The sequence below is a fragment of the Helobdella robusta genome (genome assembly GCF_000326865.2).
Source record: "Helobdella robusta unplaced genomic scaffold HELROscaffold_80, whole genome shotgun sequence".
Lineage (NCBI taxonomy): Eukaryota > Metazoa > Annelida > Clitellata > Rhynchobdellida > Glossiphoniidae > Helobdella > Helobdella robusta.
The window spans coordinates 261353-280519 of record NW_008705460.1 but is presented as its reverse complement, the minus strand read 5'-3'; the positions used below and the strand labels follow the sequence as shown (position 1 = coordinate 280519).

General features: G+C 33.8%; 1 protein-coding gene across 1 annotated transcript; it reads left to right on the top strand.

Annotated features, from left to right (window-relative positions):
* Positions 1-8970: 8970 nt before the first annotated feature.
* On the top strand, positions 8971-10302 carry HELRODRAFT_182099 (hypothetical protein; the record flags this gene model as incomplete). Its single annotated transcript, XM_009032401.1, has 4 exons — positions 8971-9240; positions 9477-9632; positions 10008-10104; positions 10172-10302. 4 exons carry the CDS (start codon positions 8971-8973, stop codon positions 10300-10302), a joined length of 654 nt encoding a protein of 217 aa, XP_009030649.1.
* Between the last annotated feature and the right edge of the window lie 8865 nt (positions 10303-19167).

Sequence of the window (19167 nt, the reverse complement as noted above, 5' to 3'; positions counted from 1 at the left end):
ACTTTATTAAACTGTGAAGTTTGGCTGACGGCCGTTTCGGCTAATGCCATCGTCGGAGCCTATATTTTATAATTAACTCATTATATTGTTGAAAATAAACGAATAAATTTAAAAGGAGAGATTTTAAATTTAATCTCTTTTAAATTTTATTTAAAAAACTTCTAACTGCAAAATGGGGTGTAATCTTCAACCGAACATGTTTATCTGAGAACCTCATACCAAATTATATATATATATATATCGATAACTATGAAGTTAACCTTGACAAGGATAGTTGAATTGCATTCCTGCAGCGCTTCCATTAACCCAAGTAAATGTAAATTGACCATTTCAGCAACCTTGTTTGGAAAAAATTATTAGTAATTAGTAAATTAGTATTAGTAAATTATTAGTAAATTTTGTCTCTCATGAAAAACACTACAAACTATTTTAGAATGGGAAAGAAGTTGCAATATGCCAGGAGTAACTTTTGCCCAGAAATCCATAACAATTTGTTGAGGTGAAAAACTGTTTGTTTCTTCACAACAAGGCATGTCCAAAATGTATTGTAATTCGCAATATAGAGTCCACAACTTGATAATTGAATTTGCTTGTTAGATCAGCTTTTTTAAAACAACTCAAATAATTAACAAAATTAAACAATAACTGATAAAATTTCGCTACTGCTTTAGCTGATAAGCATAATAAGTGAAATCATGGATGACTCGATACATCAAATAGATACATCAAAATTTCAGATAGTTGGCATAATGTATTTTTATTAACACACTGCAAATGCACCATAAAATTTTATTTTTTTCATCAAAAAATAATGCTAACAGTACTAACAAATTATATAATTTTATTTTTAATTACAATTTTAATAAATTATTTCATTATCAATTGAACATTTTAAAAATTTTTAATTAAATTCTAATATTTTAATTTATTTATTTATAATTAAATTTAAAAAAATAAGCTTAGAGGAAAAATTGAAATGGTTAAATGACAAGTGCAAAATCATTGAAAAGATCATAAACGGGTTAACAAACACAATGTATCAAAACATCAATACAATCACATGAAAAAGCACTTGTAGCGTTTCTGGATACATAAAAGCAAAATCCGGTAAAGTAATCTTCGAGAAAGAAAAAGTACTTGAAAGATGGACTGAATAAATTAATGATCTTTTTGATGATATTCGTGGTGAAAAGCTTCCTATTAAAAAAGATGGAGAAGGACCAAAAATACTTAGATCTGAAGGTCGTGCTGCGCTTTCCAAAATGAAACCAATTAAAGATAACAAATGCCTTGATAAATTACTCCAAAGCATTTTATAGCGAGAAACATGTGGAGTTTATGGAAATATTGGAAAATTTGGACATTGATAGAAAAGACATGAGAGTTATTAAAAACCTCTAATGGGACAAAAAGCAGCGATAAAAGTTGGTAACAAAATGACTAGTTTTGTCGAAATAAAGAAAGGTGTTAGACAAGGCCGTGTATTCTCTCCAGACTTGTACAATCTCTATAGTGAGATAGAAAAATAGAAGATCTTACTGGAATATCAATTGGAGGCGTGAATATAAACAATGTACGATATGCTGATGATCAGCTCTTATAGCGGAATCAATGGAAAAACTGCAAACAATTGTTTCCAAACTGAATTTTGAAAGTGAAAGGAAAGGTTTGCACAAAACAGTAAAAAGTCAAAAGCTCCAATTATCTCTGAAGTATGATTACATCAGCTTGTAAATGTGAGGTGGATATCAAACAAAAATGCTTATTCTAAAATGAAAAACATCCTCACAAAACCAAAATCAGAACCAGTGTTACATGTTTCCTGTGCTCAATTACGGCACGGAATCCTGGACAATTACTAAAGAAATGGAAAAAAAGATTAATTTTGCTGAGGTGTGGTTCTGCGTATGTCAGAGTTGCAATAATGACTAAAAAATGTCCTGAAAGGTTAAGACACTAAAAAGAAGAAGAATTTAAATTTGCTCAATTTTGTTTACAGTATAGTTCATTTTAATATTAGCATTTTCAGTGATGTTTTTAATTAAATTTGCAGTTAAAAATTGTCCAAAAATTATTTTTTCGACATCTTAATTGAATGTGCAATACAATACATATTTTCAATTATAATATCACCATCCGGAGTATATCTGTTTATGATTGTCAAAAACAATATCATTTGGTTAATTGATTTTAAAAACATCTTCAGTTCCTTATCCTAATTTTTATAGCTTCGAATATATTCAATGTAGGCACTTTGAGAAAACATATTCACTTGGTGTTGAGACCTCCTCTGTTGACATCGTCCAAGTCCAAATACTGAACAACGTTTGCGTTCTCATCAGAATGATATGATTCGCATTTGAGTAGTATTTCTTTGCAACTAGCACATTTAGATTTGGAAGGCAATATCGATTAATTACACTTTTACTGACGCTCTGGTAATATAGTAAATTGAGCTTGCTTCATTTTTGTTGGGGAAATTGACGTCTATCTTTTCTCTAATAATTTCATCGGTTGAAACGCTTAATGGTTGATCAATTTTATGAAAAATATCATCGATGAAATTAACAATTTCTTGATTAAAACTCTCACAACATCCACATTCAATTTATGAAGCATTATTAACACTTCATAAAACATTCTGTTTGCTGTTAACTTGTTGACTAGATATATGAATATGTTTGATCAAAAAAGAAATTAACCCAGTCCAACATGCAGGAGCTGCTGATGATTTGCTTTTAGACCTTGGTTGTTGGTTTGGTGTTGATCGATTCGTTAGCAGGTTTTTGAATTTTGAAGGCCGTCATTCTTCTGCGTTGTATTTCATCATAAATCTTATATAACTCGTATTTTAGTACTTTTTGTCTAAACCGCCGGATTCATCGAAATGCGAAAACATACTCTTGAAAATTTGCATGGTGTATAATTTTTTCGTAAATTTGCTTGTATTCGTATTCATTTTTGATATAAATCATGATTTTTTAATGGGTAGGCATGAAATAAAACATCATTATTTTCAGCCTTTGTAGGATTTGATTCACAACCATTATCCATACACAAAATATTTAAAAAAAATGTTTTAGTTAGGAATTGCAATAAAAATTTTATTAACATAATAACAAATGTCTTAACAAACAAATAACAACAACAACAACAACACACGTTTAGACGGCATTTTCCCCGAGATCGGGGATTGCCGTTTGGCTACCTATGATGAAACCGAAATACCCCTCGACGCCATCCACATCTGTCACTCGCTTCAGTATCACGCAACCCCGCTTTCACCCTGTCCTTCTCCACCTAGTCTCTCCATCCCAATCGCGGACGACCCCTTCCTACCACTCCTTCAACCTCGAACTTCAACGCTCGCCTAATCCCGACCCTTTCATCCCTTCTCAACACATGTCCATACCACCGCAATCTCGATCTCCTTATCAATGTCACAATGTCCTCATTCAGTCCCATCATTGACATCAGCTCTGTACTACTCCTCCTATCCTTCACTTTAACCCCACACATCATCCTCACCATAGCTCTTTCAGCCCTCTGCAGTACACTTTCCTCATCTCTCCTCAACACCCAAGTTTCACCAGCATTTACCATCGCTGCTCTCACACATGTTTTATATACCCTCCCTTTCATCTTCACTGACCATTTCTTTCCACACAATACCCCACCCAGTTCCCTAAATTTCATCCATCCTAAACGAACTCTAGCCGTAACTGCGCTCAAACATCATCCATCCGCATTCAGCTTATCCCCTAAGTAAACAAAGCTTTCCACTCTTTCAATACCACCACTCAACCCCGTTCTTGCGTCCGTCCTATTAATCACACCATGAACACATTTCTTACATTTGAACGTGCCTTCCACCTTTTTCAGTGCCCCCTTCACACCACTACATCTCTTATGCACCCATTTCTGACATCCTATACACAATACCGAGTTAGCCTTCACTCTCCTGTCACATACACCACAGGGGTCTATTTTACTTATCACTCGCTCCCCACCTTCCCCACTTAACAAACAAATAAATTTATAAATTATTTAATTCGAAAATAACTGATGTTCTCGCAATGCAAAACAAACGTAAATGAACAACGTGTTTACAACCACGTACATCAATTTTGCATGCTAGTGCTTTGCTTTACTTGCTAGCCAACTAGCTGAAAAGTGTGTCATGTGATTTTGTGTAGTGAGCCATCCATGTCTTGTCGAGATATCCGAGGTGAAATAATCTACAATATTTATGACACTACTAGACATGTTACGCAATTCATTCATGAACCGAACCGCTTAACGCGATGACCTACAGCCCGTCATAATAGGTTGGTCAATATGCCGTCTAGCGTCGACACTAAAATTTTCGAAAAATCTGTTTATTTGGAACATTTTTATATTAAATAATTCATGAAATAAATTGTTTTTAAAAATTAAATTTAATTTAATAAAATTCAAAAAATTCAACCCGACAACACAGAATGGAGTAAAATTCAAACAGATAAATTTTTTCAATTTTAAATGAAAAAAATTTCTTATAATTTAGAAAAAATAAAATTTTACTGAAAAATTTTTAAAATGTTATTAGATATTAAAAATTGAAATGATATAAAATATAAAAAAAAATAAATAAAACCGATCTAAAATAATTTTTTAGTAAAAAAAGTTTAAAAAAATCACATAAAACTCATTTCAAATGAGAAGCTTGGAACGTCCGATTTTCTCTTTCACAAGATTCGTGAACCAGGATTAAAACCGAGTCACGTCTCAGGAACCAGAATTGCGCAACATGTCTACTAGTATGTACTAATGTAAATTGACTCGTCCAAAAAATATAAGCATTCGACAGTTTCTAAGGCGTTTTATAAACCATAAAAATCGATTCGTGCTATTTCTTTTTTAGTTGAAGAAGTTACCAAAGTTTAAGACATTTTAAAATTTATAAAAAATATTTTTTTTTAAATCAGATTTTTTAAAACAAAAAATTCTAACTTGACAAAGCATGAATGCGTGAAATAATGACGACATATGAAGAACAGATGTCTGGAAATAGTGAAATAAACAAGTTATGAAAATGAATAAACTATTAAAAACTATTAAAAATACCCTCGCTTGACTGGTAAATCCAGTGAGAATGACCATAATATGATCCGCAATATGCACTGATGTTTCCAAAGTTAAAGGTCTGCATACGACTGCACCAGCCCCTCTAGTAACCGAGCTATGCATCAAAGAGCCGAGCAATAACCAGCACAATATTCTTATGTGACAAATACAATCAACAAATTCTCTTGGTCTTTAACAAAAATAATTTAGATCAAATACGTGCGGCAAATATTAAACTATTGTAAATTATATTAATATAATAATTATTATAATAATCATAAATTATATATCATTAGCTATACCGGCGTGCATTGCTACGAATCTTAATATTGTTGTAAATTCTTGACCTCGTAACTACCAACACCGAGCTTCAATAATTTCTATATTTCCAACACCATGATAGTCAAGAGTTCGTTTATCCGTAGGTTCAAGATTTCCGATAGATGAACACAACTACTTCAAACGCAAACTTTGTTGAACGTTTATTTGAATACCGGCAGTAATAGAAACAATAAATTAATCCAAATAACGACATAAATCACATTTACGACTTCGCATAAAACTCAACTTCTACCTCAACTTCTACCACTCCACCAGGCTAAGGCCTGAACGTCGTATTTATAGCCGAGTTAGCATAGACACAATTTTACAACCTTCTCAAAGATTTCAAATATAGCATGAATACCGGCAATAATAGAAACAATAAATTAATCCAAATAACGACATAAATCACATTTACGACTTCGCATAAAACTCAACTTCTACCTCAACTTCTACCACTTCACCAGGCTAAGGCCTGAACGTCGTATTTATAGCCGAGTTAGCATAGACACAATTTTACAACCTTCTCAAAGATTTCAAATATAGCATAGTTAAATGATAATTAAAATAACAGATAATATAGCACTATATTCATGCGGTTATAACAATATTAAACTAACCAATCTTTCAGGAAAATGTACAAAAGCTGAAAAGAAAGCTGCATACAAGCAATGGCAAAAATCAAAGTCTGTTGATGACCATAAAGTTTTCCGTGAGAAGAACAACTTAACTATGCATGACGTCAAGTCGCACTGACTTGGACAGATCAGTGCAGAGAGTGGCTCACTAAAAGCAAAGGTGAACAAATGAAATCTCTGCATCGTATAGCAAAACAAGCAAAGCGTACGAAAAAAGACATAGTTGGTGCCTCATGTATCAAAAACGACAAAAAGATGGTTCTTGAACAAGATGAAAACAAGCTACAGTGGAGAGAATACTTCAACAATCTGTTAAATAAAACAAATCTCATCAATATCAACTTTGACGCTTCACCCATCGAAGGTCCGATTCTAGACATCACTGTAGAAGAGCTTACAGAAGCTCTGAAAGCTATGAAAGATGGAAAGGCAGCAGGGCCCTCTGGACTCACAAATGACATTATCAAAGCATCTAGTACTGCAGGTATCCAAACGTTACTACAACTTTGCCGTTAAGTCTGGAGAAATTGCTCAATGCCGATTGAATGGAACTATAGCATGACAGTTCCGCTATACAAAGGCAAACGTGATCCATTAAACTGTTTATCATATCGGGGTATACGTCTATTAAAACACTCCCTGAAAATTGTCAAGAAAATCATTGAGAGAAGATTAACGTTGTGCATCACAATCGGAAATTATCAATTTGGTTTCCTTTCGACAACTCATTCCAGATAACCTTGTTCGACTTGTGATGAAATTGTATACGAATACTAAGACTCTCGTCAGCACAACGGTTGAAAACAGAGATGCATTTCACATCGGCGTTGGAGTTTACCAAGGCTCGATTCTCAGTCCACTGTTATTTATAACTGTGATGGAAGAAATCACAAAACCGATAGGCACCGGTGACATTTAGAATCTAATATATGCTGATGACAGCCACGTCTGAGCAGAATGCAGACCGATGTTTGAGGATTGGAACACCAGATCATGGATTCAAAGTCAACATCAGCAAAACCAAAGCAATGCTGAAAGAGTGCTGAACCCATCCAATCCACAGCTACTGGACGATGGCCCTGTTCAGTTTGTAAAGCTGGTGTAGGTAACAATTCAATCAAGGGTCAACAGTGTTACCAGTGGTGTCATAAACGTTGTTCAAAATTAATTGGTACTTTATCTAAAGTGTCCGATTTTGTTTGTCCTGCTTGTCAATCCACAACAACAAATTCTAAATAGCAATGTTTTTGAAGCCATTAAGGTAGAGAAAGTCACATCGTTTCAATATCCAGGGGATGTTCTGGATTGTACTGGAACAGCTGAAGCTGCCGTTCGATCACGCATATGTGCAGCCTGGAATAAATGGCACTTCCTTGCCTCTATATTGATGCGGCGTGACATCCCACTACCACTACGATCAAGACTTTATAAATCTGTGATACGTCCGGTCTTGTTATATGGTGCAGAAACATGGCCAATGACAACCAAACTGGAACAACAACTTCAACGAACCGACATGAAAATGCTCCGATGGATGCAACGAATTAGTCTGAAGGACCACATCAAATCTACCTAAATCCTGCGTCGTGCTGGTTTAAATGATATGAAGGACGAATGCCGGCAACACCGTCTGCGGTGGTTTGGTCATGTCAAACGAAGTGGAAACAGTGCCATAACTTCTCTTGCAGATGTTGAAGTACCTGGCACACGTGCCTAAAACCGTCCAAAGAAGTCCTGGTCGCAAACAATCGAGCAAGACATGAAAGCTCTAAATTTAAATGAAATTGATATAACAGGTCGTCTAATTTGGCGCAAAAAGTTGATGGCAAAAAAAACAACGTCCTACCTTGGGAAACTGGGTCTCTGGACGCTAAACGAAAATTGATTGATTGAATCTTTCAACACGCATATTCAAGCATATTCAAGACGTGGGCGCTTGAAAATTAATGCAACAAAAAAACTACGAAATAAAACTCTAAAATCATTTCAAAATTAATATTTGAGATAATAATGGTAAAACATACCCTTGTTGCATGGCAGATGGTGGATGAAACAACCATGGCAAATATCGTGCAATTAATTTAGCATCTTTGGTAGTTGATTGACAAAATTCTAGTGCTATATATTGAGATATACCAATTTTCAGATGGCTTCCTAACGTATCCTCGTTTAAATTTTGTGACGTTCCTTTCAAATTTGACTGTATAAGATTCAAAATATTATGATAATTTTAGAAAATCACCAATATTTTGTTTTACAGAAACTCTAGTATAAAACTACAAATGTATTATAAATATAACTATTAAAAAGCTATTTGAACAAAAAGTCAATTAAATTAATATCGTTATAATAATTACGTTGAAAAAATGATAATGAATAAAGTATTGTTATAAGATAACCGTCAAAAATATATTAGCTATTGGAGCTAGTATCGCTACGAACGCATTTCGAGAAGGAACTAGTACCTTCTGACATGCGAGATATTGAATATTTGATATTAAAAAGGATTGATTGTTAGTGTCAAAAGCGATATTTGAAATTTGACTTTGCGCTGTATTTTTATTGTGTTTGCGATGAACGTTAGTGCATTGTTATTTGGAAAGCGATAGTTTCTAAACGTTAATTTAATAATTTGTGATCATTAACTTTTAATAGTGAAATTAATTAACATTGATTATTGAATAATTGATTACCGATGAATATCGATTTGTAAATAAAACGATAGTTAGCTATTTTTCATTGCGATAAACGAACCCATTGTCAATCGGACAGTTTTAACATTGGTGTCAGAAGAGGGATCTTCGGCGGAATTGTGTCAGAAGTCTTCGGTGAAAAATAAGTGAGCATCGTTGTTTAAAATTTTGATTGTTTTTTCTTCGTCGACAAGATATTTTGTAAAAACAACATGACGAAATTACATCAGCTTAAATTGGTGCAACAGCAAAAAAGTTACAAAAAAAATTTTGCTACAAGTGGAAAAAGAGGAGATAAACTTTTGATCAAATTTGACCTAACGAAAGCTCTTGTCAATGAAAATGAGAAACCAGATAAAATTGAATTTGACAATCAGGATGTCGAATCGAATGCAGTTGTAAATGCTGGGGCAAGCACCAAATTGATGACACTACTTCGAACTATATTAACAGAAATAAAACCGACGAGAGAACAAATTGATGTGAAAATTTAACAACAATCAGCAGAAATAAATTAGACGTGAAATCAAATTGATGCAAAAATTGAACAGACGAAAGATCAAATTGATGCAAAAATCGAACAAAGGTCGGTAGCGATTGATACTAAAATGATACAACAGTTGAGAGAACTGAGAGATCAATTCGATGTCAAAGCTGAACAGCAAATCGGCAGTAAACAAAGCAAAAATTGAAAACGTCACGTTGAATAATTGAACAGAAATTTGTCAAAGCTGAACAGCAATCGGCAGTAATCAATGCAAAAATTAAACAGAAATTTGATCAAAAGTTTATCGAGCTCGACAAGAAGTTATCTTGCAAAATGGATAAATTTAAACAAAATCTAGAAAAAACTAATAATGTAAACTCCACACCTGTAAGCCATGTGACCGCAAAAACATTGAAAGCGCCAGCATTCGACGGAGAAACTTCTGGAACATTTATAAAGCCTAGTTTGAAGAAGCAGAAATGAATTATGGATGGAATGAAAGAGAGCGGACAACGGCTCCTGTGGTAGCATTACGAGGGTCAACGGCGGAAGTTCTTCAAACGATTCCAGTTGAGAATCATTTCACTATGAAGTCCTGATAAATGCGATAAATTTACGTAACGGTCAAGAACAAATGAAGCAAATTTATTGGTCTAAGTTACGAAATCTGGCGCAGCGACCTGGAGAGTCAATACATCAGCTGGCACAGGATAATGAACTGTTGACTCTGCTGTCATACCTTACGTACGACCCAAAACACAGAAAAGAAACTGCATTGGAAACGCTCAAGATTCAGATCTTAGACAAACTCTCATACTAGCAGACAAACGCAACTTCAAAGACAAAGTCTTACATTCAAGTCAGCAAAGCTAGATCAAAGCTGCGACAAATTTGTACAGAATGTTAGTGTCAAAAGATGATTCTAGAACAAAAAGATCAGGATTATTGTCAAAATGCTGAAATTATAGAGAAAAAGGACATCTACGACGAGATTGTAAACACTGCTCTAGAAACAATTACTGTCGTCATTGTGCAGCAACATGGCACAAACGATTAAATGGTGACTCCGCGTCATGACCGACTGCTCAAACAAGGATGCGGGAAACTAATAAAAGCCAATTTCGAGGGGCAGTAGTTGGCTGGTAAAATTGACGCCCCCAGCACCGGGATTAACGTCTCTGGACTGCATCGAAATCAGTACGACTTTTATTGGATGATAAAATTGTTCAATTACGATCGACTCCGGAGCAACTAGATCAATTTTAAGATCTGATCTGGTACCCAAACCATGAAGAGAAAATTTTCATAAATACATTCTTCAAACAACTACAGGAGAAAAAGCGCTCGTCTAAGGAGAAATTTTTTATACTGTTCAACTAGGCGGTTTAGCATTCGAGGATACATTCCTAATAGTCACTGACGATTTTCCTTAGGCGTTGATTTCCTAACAAAACAGTTTAAAAATTGATTTAGAAAAACGGGTCCTTAGATGGAGAAATACAGAAATAGTAATGGAGATGTGAAATGTGACAGTGATCGACAATCAATCGACAGTGATATTGAAGTACTTAAATCATAAGAGAACATCGTATGGGTGAAAATAATTGGCGATACTGGGGACCACCAATTCTACCTGGTTGAGCCAACGACAACGATGGAATGTAACAACATTGTTATTGGAAAGAGTCCCGCGAAAGCAAATGAAAATGGCTTTGTTCCCGTTCGGGTGTTAATTGTGACAGAGCATTCCATCACAATTAAAAATGACCAAGGAATAGGTATTTGTCAATCTGTAAATATCGTGTAGTCTTTGGATATTCAACATCAGAGTAATGGTCGGCTAGTCGATAAAAATAATCTTGAAAAGTTTTTTAAGTCTAGAATGGAGAACCAGTGTGAACCGGACAAATAAATGTCCATGAGGTGTCAATTAGGTGAACTCAATTTGCAACAGGAAGATCGTTCAAAAGCCGATTTCGCATTCTCAACCGGAGACGATAATCAAGGAAAAACCGGCCTTATTACCCGTCGAATTGATAGTAAGAGCTCATAGCCAATCAGACAGGTAACACGCCCTTTTTACACTAGCAAAACAAGAGGAGGTAAACGAGATCTACACTGCTAAACCAAGGTGTTATCAATCCATCAACTAGTTTAAGACTTCGCCAGTTGTAGTAAGTTAAGACTTCGTAGTAAAGAAAAATAATTGGCACTATTGTTAATAATATTATTATTTTTGTTACAAGTAATATTACTATTAGAAAGACTATTATCATCATTGTTATTATTAATGTTACCAAAATTAATAGTATTGTAAAATTGTAACGATAGTGATTGCGTCTTTGAAGTGTGTCTTTTTGGCTTAAAAGAAGAGAAGAATATGGATTAATTTCTGACAGAGGTTTGAAATTTTTGATCCCTTTCAGTACTTCTTATCTCTGTGAAACTGGATTTTCTGCAATGTTGGCAATAAAAAACAAATACAGATCAAAACTTGAACTTGAGCCAGACTTGCGTCTAAAATTGACATTAATAAAGCCTGAAATTGCAGAATTGTGCAAATCTAAGCAAGCTCAGTGCTCACATTAACATGATTATACTTTTATTGTGACAATGAGCGGAACTCTCTGACTCTTTGTCTTAGCAGAAAACTATGACTAATAGGTTTTTATTAGCATAATAATTATTATTAGCAGGACTATATTTTCATGTTTTTCAAAAAGATTACAAAAATAAAAATAACATCGTCTTCAATTAAATTAATTTTGGCATGAAACCATAATAATTTTAATACATATTAATATTATAATAAATTTAGTAAAATGTATAAGCAGATAGTGACTGTACTAAAATAACCAAAATTTACTAAAATAGCTAAATTACTAAAAAAATAAAGTTTCTGAGAAATTTTTGTCTGATGGGGGTACGTACGCAAATAACATTTTAACTTGGGGGTACAACAAAAAAAAGGTTGGGAACCCCTGATATAGAAGCTTTATGTAGATAAGGCAGTAAAAACATATTTAAGGCAGCATTTGGTTTCGCTTTGGTGTTATTTTTAGCTGTTGATTATAGTCGCTTGGATCTCTGATAGTTTGCGTGATAGTTATAGTAGATTTATCGATGTAACCCATCAAGGAGGAGACTTCGTATGATGGATGATTTGGCGGATGATAGATGGCGCAGATGAAGTATGGTTCACTGTCAATAATGCACTTGAGACAAAGGGTTTCCAGTGCATCAGTGACAGCATGAGGCGAAACGATGTGAATTTGAGATTAGATGGATGATTTCAAATAGATGACAACACCTCCTCCACGCCGCTTGTCAAGGCGAATTTTTTTTAAGGGTGTGTAGCCATCTATTGCGATCAAATTATCAGGGTGATCTGGCCTAAGCCATGACTCGGTGATGATGATGCCAGGGTGGAGATGATAAACATCACATCTCAAATGCTCAACGGCATGTAGCTTTCTCACAATATACATTCAAAATGTAGATGGTGGGTGAACGATGATTTTGGCATGGGATGATTTTGGCTAGGTTGGAAGTCGGAGTGAGAATCCTATTCCCATCAACATTAATGTTGATGAGATTAGGATGATTAAGTGAGGTGCGTCGACTGGGGTGGTTGTTTCTTTTACGGGTTGATGAAACAACTACTGGTATTGCTGATGATCAATTAAATGTTAGGTAGATAAGCCGGGTGTGTTGATGTTGTAGTTGTTGTAGAGTGCTATAGCAATTGAGGAAAAGAGGAGAGGTGCTGATGTTGGTGACGGTTCCAAATTTTGTTAAGAAAGAGAGTTTTTCGTAGCGGTCTTTTGATGGCAAATTTGTCGGGTTGAAGATCAAGCAGTTGTTGGCGTGTGTAATGAATCATGCATTCATGCAGATGTGAGCGATAATTAGTAACGAATACATATCAGGAAAAGACTTTCATCACAAGACACATCAAACATATTGTTACATACGTAAAGAACTAGTAGTTAGAAATCAAGGGGTCGGTATAACAACTGGTGTCAAAAATGGGATAGTCAGAAGATTATAACAACTGAAGATGTCGAAGAAAGAAGCTACAGAGACTGATCGAGAGCGAAATTTGTGTCATTGTGGCAAAACGCAATTTTTCGGGTTTACATTAACGGCAGCTATTGTAGTCAGGTCACGGTATTGCGGAAATGATTGTGTCCAAAACTATTGAATTGTTTATTGAGTGATGGTTTGTGTTTGTTGATGTACAGAGTCTCTTTGATTTTACGGGGAACTGGATGGGTTTCAAACTCGAGAATTGTGTGATGGGATCCAGAATAGCTCTAGTGGGAGGCATATGGTGTTCGCTTTGCCTATAATCTTTGTGTAGTGAGTACACCTGTGACCGTTGTAACTTTCCACAATACTGTGTGGCATAGGGCATGTAATTCGGTACACGAGATTCGTCTTCTCCAGTATTGTCAACTGTTGCTGTTTTTTAAGATGAGGTTGGATGAGCGATTAGTTTTAAAGTATATTATTAATTTGAGTCGATTTTTGTTGTCACAGTTGAAAATATTGGATTTGATGCGTTTTAATTGCGATTCGTCTAGAGATGTAGTAGGAGTTTTAGCGTTATTGATGGCACAATCAATTATTTTATTGGAATAGTTGTTGATTAGATGTTGTTGGATCCTTTTCAATTCTGCATGGAAGATCTTAGTAACGGATAAAATTTTGTTAGCACGTTAGACGAAATTAAACACAACATTATCTTCAGAGTGATCTGGAAAATCAGAATTATTATTGAGCACCTGACCTGGCTTAGAAGGAAGACCATAGTAGAACGAGTTACAATAATCAATCCTAGATAAGACCAATGAAGTAACAAGAAGAAGAGTAGGATCGTCAAGTAAAAATTCAGGTTGAGAAATCGAAGAAAGTTGAGTATATAGAAGAAATATAAATGCAGCTCATATATATCATACTTTTTGCTGTACTTTGGTAATGATTCATAATCACATATACTTTGTGCTGTTTGTAAGGCTTCATAATCACATATACTTTAGGCATCGAAACGCAATTTTTGACTTAAACCAGTTTTATTAAAAAAAAAATAAAAGTTACATATTTATTTATTTGTCACGTTATTTATTTCAAGTTATAAAATATACTTTTTCCATGTCAATAGATGCTTATTTCATTTCTGTCTTAAATGATTAAATAAATGCCAATTGTGCACACCCTTGATATGATCTTAGGCTACCGAAAAATAAAATAATAGATAATAGATTTTGTATGAGATTAAAAATTACAAACTTTCAATTTGTTGGTTGTATGAATATCAGCAATAAAGTCGATACAATCGGAAAGATAAATTTTCATGCATTCGGCGATGTTAGTTGACACAAGAGATTGAGAATGTGGATTGAACTTATATGTTGATAATTCTTTAACAATAGTTACTGGGCCTAAAGTTCCTCCGGCATCAAGACAAGCCATCTGTTTTTAAACAAAAAAAAAATAAAATAACAATAAAAATAAAATCAAAAAACAATAAAACTACAATTATAAAAAGGTAAATTAAATAAATGATTTTGTTTAAATCATGTAATTTCATTTCTTAGCAGTGCGAAAGTTAATCAAAAATTAGATTATATTGTTATATAGTTTTCTATTTTCGATTGCATCCCCTTCGAGTCAAATAACTATACGACAATAATCCTCATTCCACGTCTCCTAGAGGCTTCAACAAAGCGTGTTACGCATGTAAAAACTATTTAAGGTGAAATATTTCGAAAAAAATCAAAACTGCATAACCACCTATAATTTTTATTATCAGAAATTTCATCCAAATTTTTCCAAAACATTTATCATTGTAGTGATTGATTGACTTGTTTCACTAATCTTTGTCTATCCCTAATCTTGTTACAGAAGCTGTAGAATTTTAATTCTGGTCTCTAAAAATTTAACATTTTTCAAAACAAATTTTTTGCAATTTTTTTTCATGCATTTTTTTCCATTCATGTAACTCTTTATTAATATATAAATATGTCGGCAACAAAATATTTAGCACACTCGAGTTTGAAAATGACAAACATTGTTATCTTTAACTGGTCATATTTTTTGTAAACATTTTTGTGAAATTAATAAAGCAAAATTTCGACCATTGTTTTTTTTTCTTAGAAATGCCAAAACTTTGATGTGATCGTGTGCACCTCTGCCCGGTATGAAACGTGCAAAAGTTTTGTATTATGTATGAATTTCATTTGCAATTGTTCGACAATTGTGCACAAAAGCATTTAGCAACAAAAAACAAATGCAATAATTTGATAATTGCTACTGCGAAACAATCTATCTGTTCAGTTTCTTAAAACCAAACTTTGTAAAGATTATACAGCGTCATTTTTTGCATATCTATAATAATTCAATGCTATATCTCATATCTTTGATTTTTAGTTTGAACTTGAAAATGGAAGCGCTAAGTCAATTAAAAATCTGATTCATGATTTAGATTACAAACATAAGAAGTTAATACGGATCTAATTCAGCAAAATATGCACCAAAGAATATGTATATATATATATATAATATATATATATATATATATATATATATATATATGTGTGTGTGTGTGTGTGTGTGTGTGTATGTGTATATATATATATTTATCCAAGTTCATCATGAAAATTTAATGAAAGTGTTGTTATCCACATTCATCGTGCAATTTCATCATCATATAAATATAAAAATAAAGAAATAATGGCGACAGATATTGGTTAGAAATATTGAGAAATGTAACAAAAAACTATCCAATGCTAGAAATTTTGAAGATTTCTTTCATAAATTACTATTTGATAATAATAAAATATCATACACAATGTATTTTGAGTAGATCAATCAATCTTCGTTTTGCGTCCAAAGACCCGGTTTCCCGAGGTAGGACGTTGTTTTCTTTGCCATCAAATTTTTGCGCCAAATTAGACCATCAGTTGTATCCATTTCATTTAAATTTAGAGCTTTCATGCCTTGCTCGATTGTTTGCGACCAGGACTTCTTTGGACGGCCTTTGGGACGTGTGCCAGGTACTTCAACATCTGCAAGAGAAGTTTCCACTTCGTTTGACATGACCAAACCACCGCAGACGGTGTTGCCGGCATTCGTCCTTTATATTATCTAAACCAGCACGACGCAGGATTTCGGTAGATTTGATGTGGTCCCTCATCGAGCATTTTCATGTCGGTTCGTTGAAGTTGTTGTTCCAGTTTGGTTGTCATTGGCCATGTTTCTGCACCATATAACAACACCGGACGTATCACAGATTTATAAAGTCTTGATCGTAGTGGTAGTGGGATGTCACGCCGCATCAATACGATGTGACTTTCTCTATTTTAATGGCTTCAAAAACAGTGCTATTTCAAATTTGTTGTTGTGGATTGATGCAAGCACGACAAACAAAATCGGACACTTTAGATAAAGTACCAATTAATTTTGAACAACGTTTGTGACACCACTGGTTACACTGCTGACACTTGATTGAATTGTTACCTACACCAGCTTTACAAACTGAACAGGGCCATCGTCCAGTAGCCGTGGATTGGATGGGTTCACCAGTGTTCATTGCTTTGGTTTTGCTGACGTTGACTTTGAATCCATGATCGGCGAGTCTGGTGTTCCAATTTTCAAACATCTGTGCTGCAGTCTGCTCAGACGTGGCTGTTAAAACGATATCATCGGCATATACTAGATTCCAAATGTCACCACTGCGTATCGGTTTTGTAATTTCTTCCATCACAGTTATAAATAACAGTGGAGTGAGAATTGAGTCTTGGTGAACTCCAACGCCGATGTCAAATGCATCTGTGTTGTGCTGACAAGAGTCTTAGTATTCGTATACATTTCCATCACAAGTCGAACAAGATATTCTGGAATGAGTTGTCGACGTAGACTCCACCTGATTGCTTCACGGGGAACTCGATCAGATGCTTTTTCAAGGTCTACAAAAATGTGTGATAGTTGTTGATGCTTTGCGAGGTACTTCTCTTGCAGTTGCCGAAGGATGTGAATTGCATCAATTGTTGATTTCCTCGCTAGAAAACCAAATTGATAATTTCCGATTGTGATGCACGACGTTAATCTTCTCTCAATGATTTTCTCGACAATTTTCAGGGAGTGTTCTAACAGACGTATACCCCGATATGATGAACAGTTCAATGGATCACCTTTGCCTTTGTATAGCGGGACTGTCATGCTATAGTTCCATTCAATCGGCATTGAGCAATTTCTCCAGATTTCACGGCAAAGTTGTAGTAACGTTTGGATACCTGCAGTACCAGATGCTTTGATAATGTCATTTGTGAGTCCAGAGGGCCCTGCTGCCTTTCCATCCTTCATAGCTTTCAGAGCTTCTGTAAGCTCCTATACAGTGATGTCTGGAATCGGACCTTCGATGGGTGGAGCGTCAAAGTTAACATTGATGGGATTTGTTTCGTTTAACAGACGATTGAAGTATTCTCTCCCCCTGTAGCTTGATCTCATCTTGTTCAAGAACCATCTCATTTTTGTTTTTGTGTTTTGAGTAGGTATGTATTATATATATATATATATATATACACACAACATTTCAAAAATCCAACACTACTTTCAACATTGTTCAACTTTTTTATAAAAAAATTTAGCTGTTACCAAAAAAAAATATATATATACATAAATTAAAAAATATATTTATATATATACATATATAATTTGGTATGAGGTTCTCAGATAAACATGTACGGTTGAAGATTACACCCCATTTTGCAGTTACAACTTTTTACTCAATATCGCGAAGTTGTACTGCCTCAATTGCCAAACGTCATCAATAGACAGCAACTACACACCAAATATAAATACGAATATAACACACAAGAACGCACCATTAACAACAATCCGTTTGTCTCTTCACGCCATAAAACTCAAACAATTTGTTCACTAACTTCATTCTTTGCCACGCCTTAATATTTCTTTATACATATTTATTGCTAAATAATATTGTATCCAATTGTTAAATATCTAATAATTCTTCAATAAATTGTCATATCACTAAATATTATTATCGACTTCCCATAATTTCTGCATTACTTCTTGTCACTATGCTAACTTTCTACACTTCAACTACGATAATACACCAACAATTTTATTCATAATTTTCTTTTAAATTTATTCGTTTATTTTATTTTCAACAATATAATGAGTTAATTTTAAAATATAGGTTGTTATTCATTTATTTATTCATTTTAATATCTAATATTCTATTTTCTATTTCTTATAATTTATATTATTAACTCCTCATTTGGTTTTACAATCTAGGCTCCGACGATGGCATTAGCCGAAACGGCAGTCAGCCAAACTTCACAGTTTAATAAAGTTGAAACAAAACAGCTTCGTGTTGTTGAAATTTTATTTAAAAAACTTCTAACTGCAAAATGGGGTGTATTCTTCAACCGTACATATATACATACATATCATTTAAATGATCATATATACAAATATACATACATATATATATATACATATATATAAATATTTAAATTAATTATGGATTTTATACGCTAACCTGTACGAGAAGAACAAAATTTTCATCAGGTAATGTTTGCTTAAATTTAATGGTTTGTATCAATTCAAATACCACACATCTTGATAAGTAAAATTTATCTCTATCCTGAACAAATAGTAAATAAAATTTTTTCAACTATTTATAAAAGTGATTTCATTTGCCTCCAAACAAATTTATAGAACTTGACAAATTTTAAAAATCAAAAACATTGTTAAATGTAGATAAATAACAAATGCATTTTATAATGCAACATCGTACAATCATAAACATAGTCCAAATAGTAAACAAATTTACAAAAGTTACATAAGTTTCATTTTAATTAAACATCAACAGAGAAGCTAATAAACCATTGAA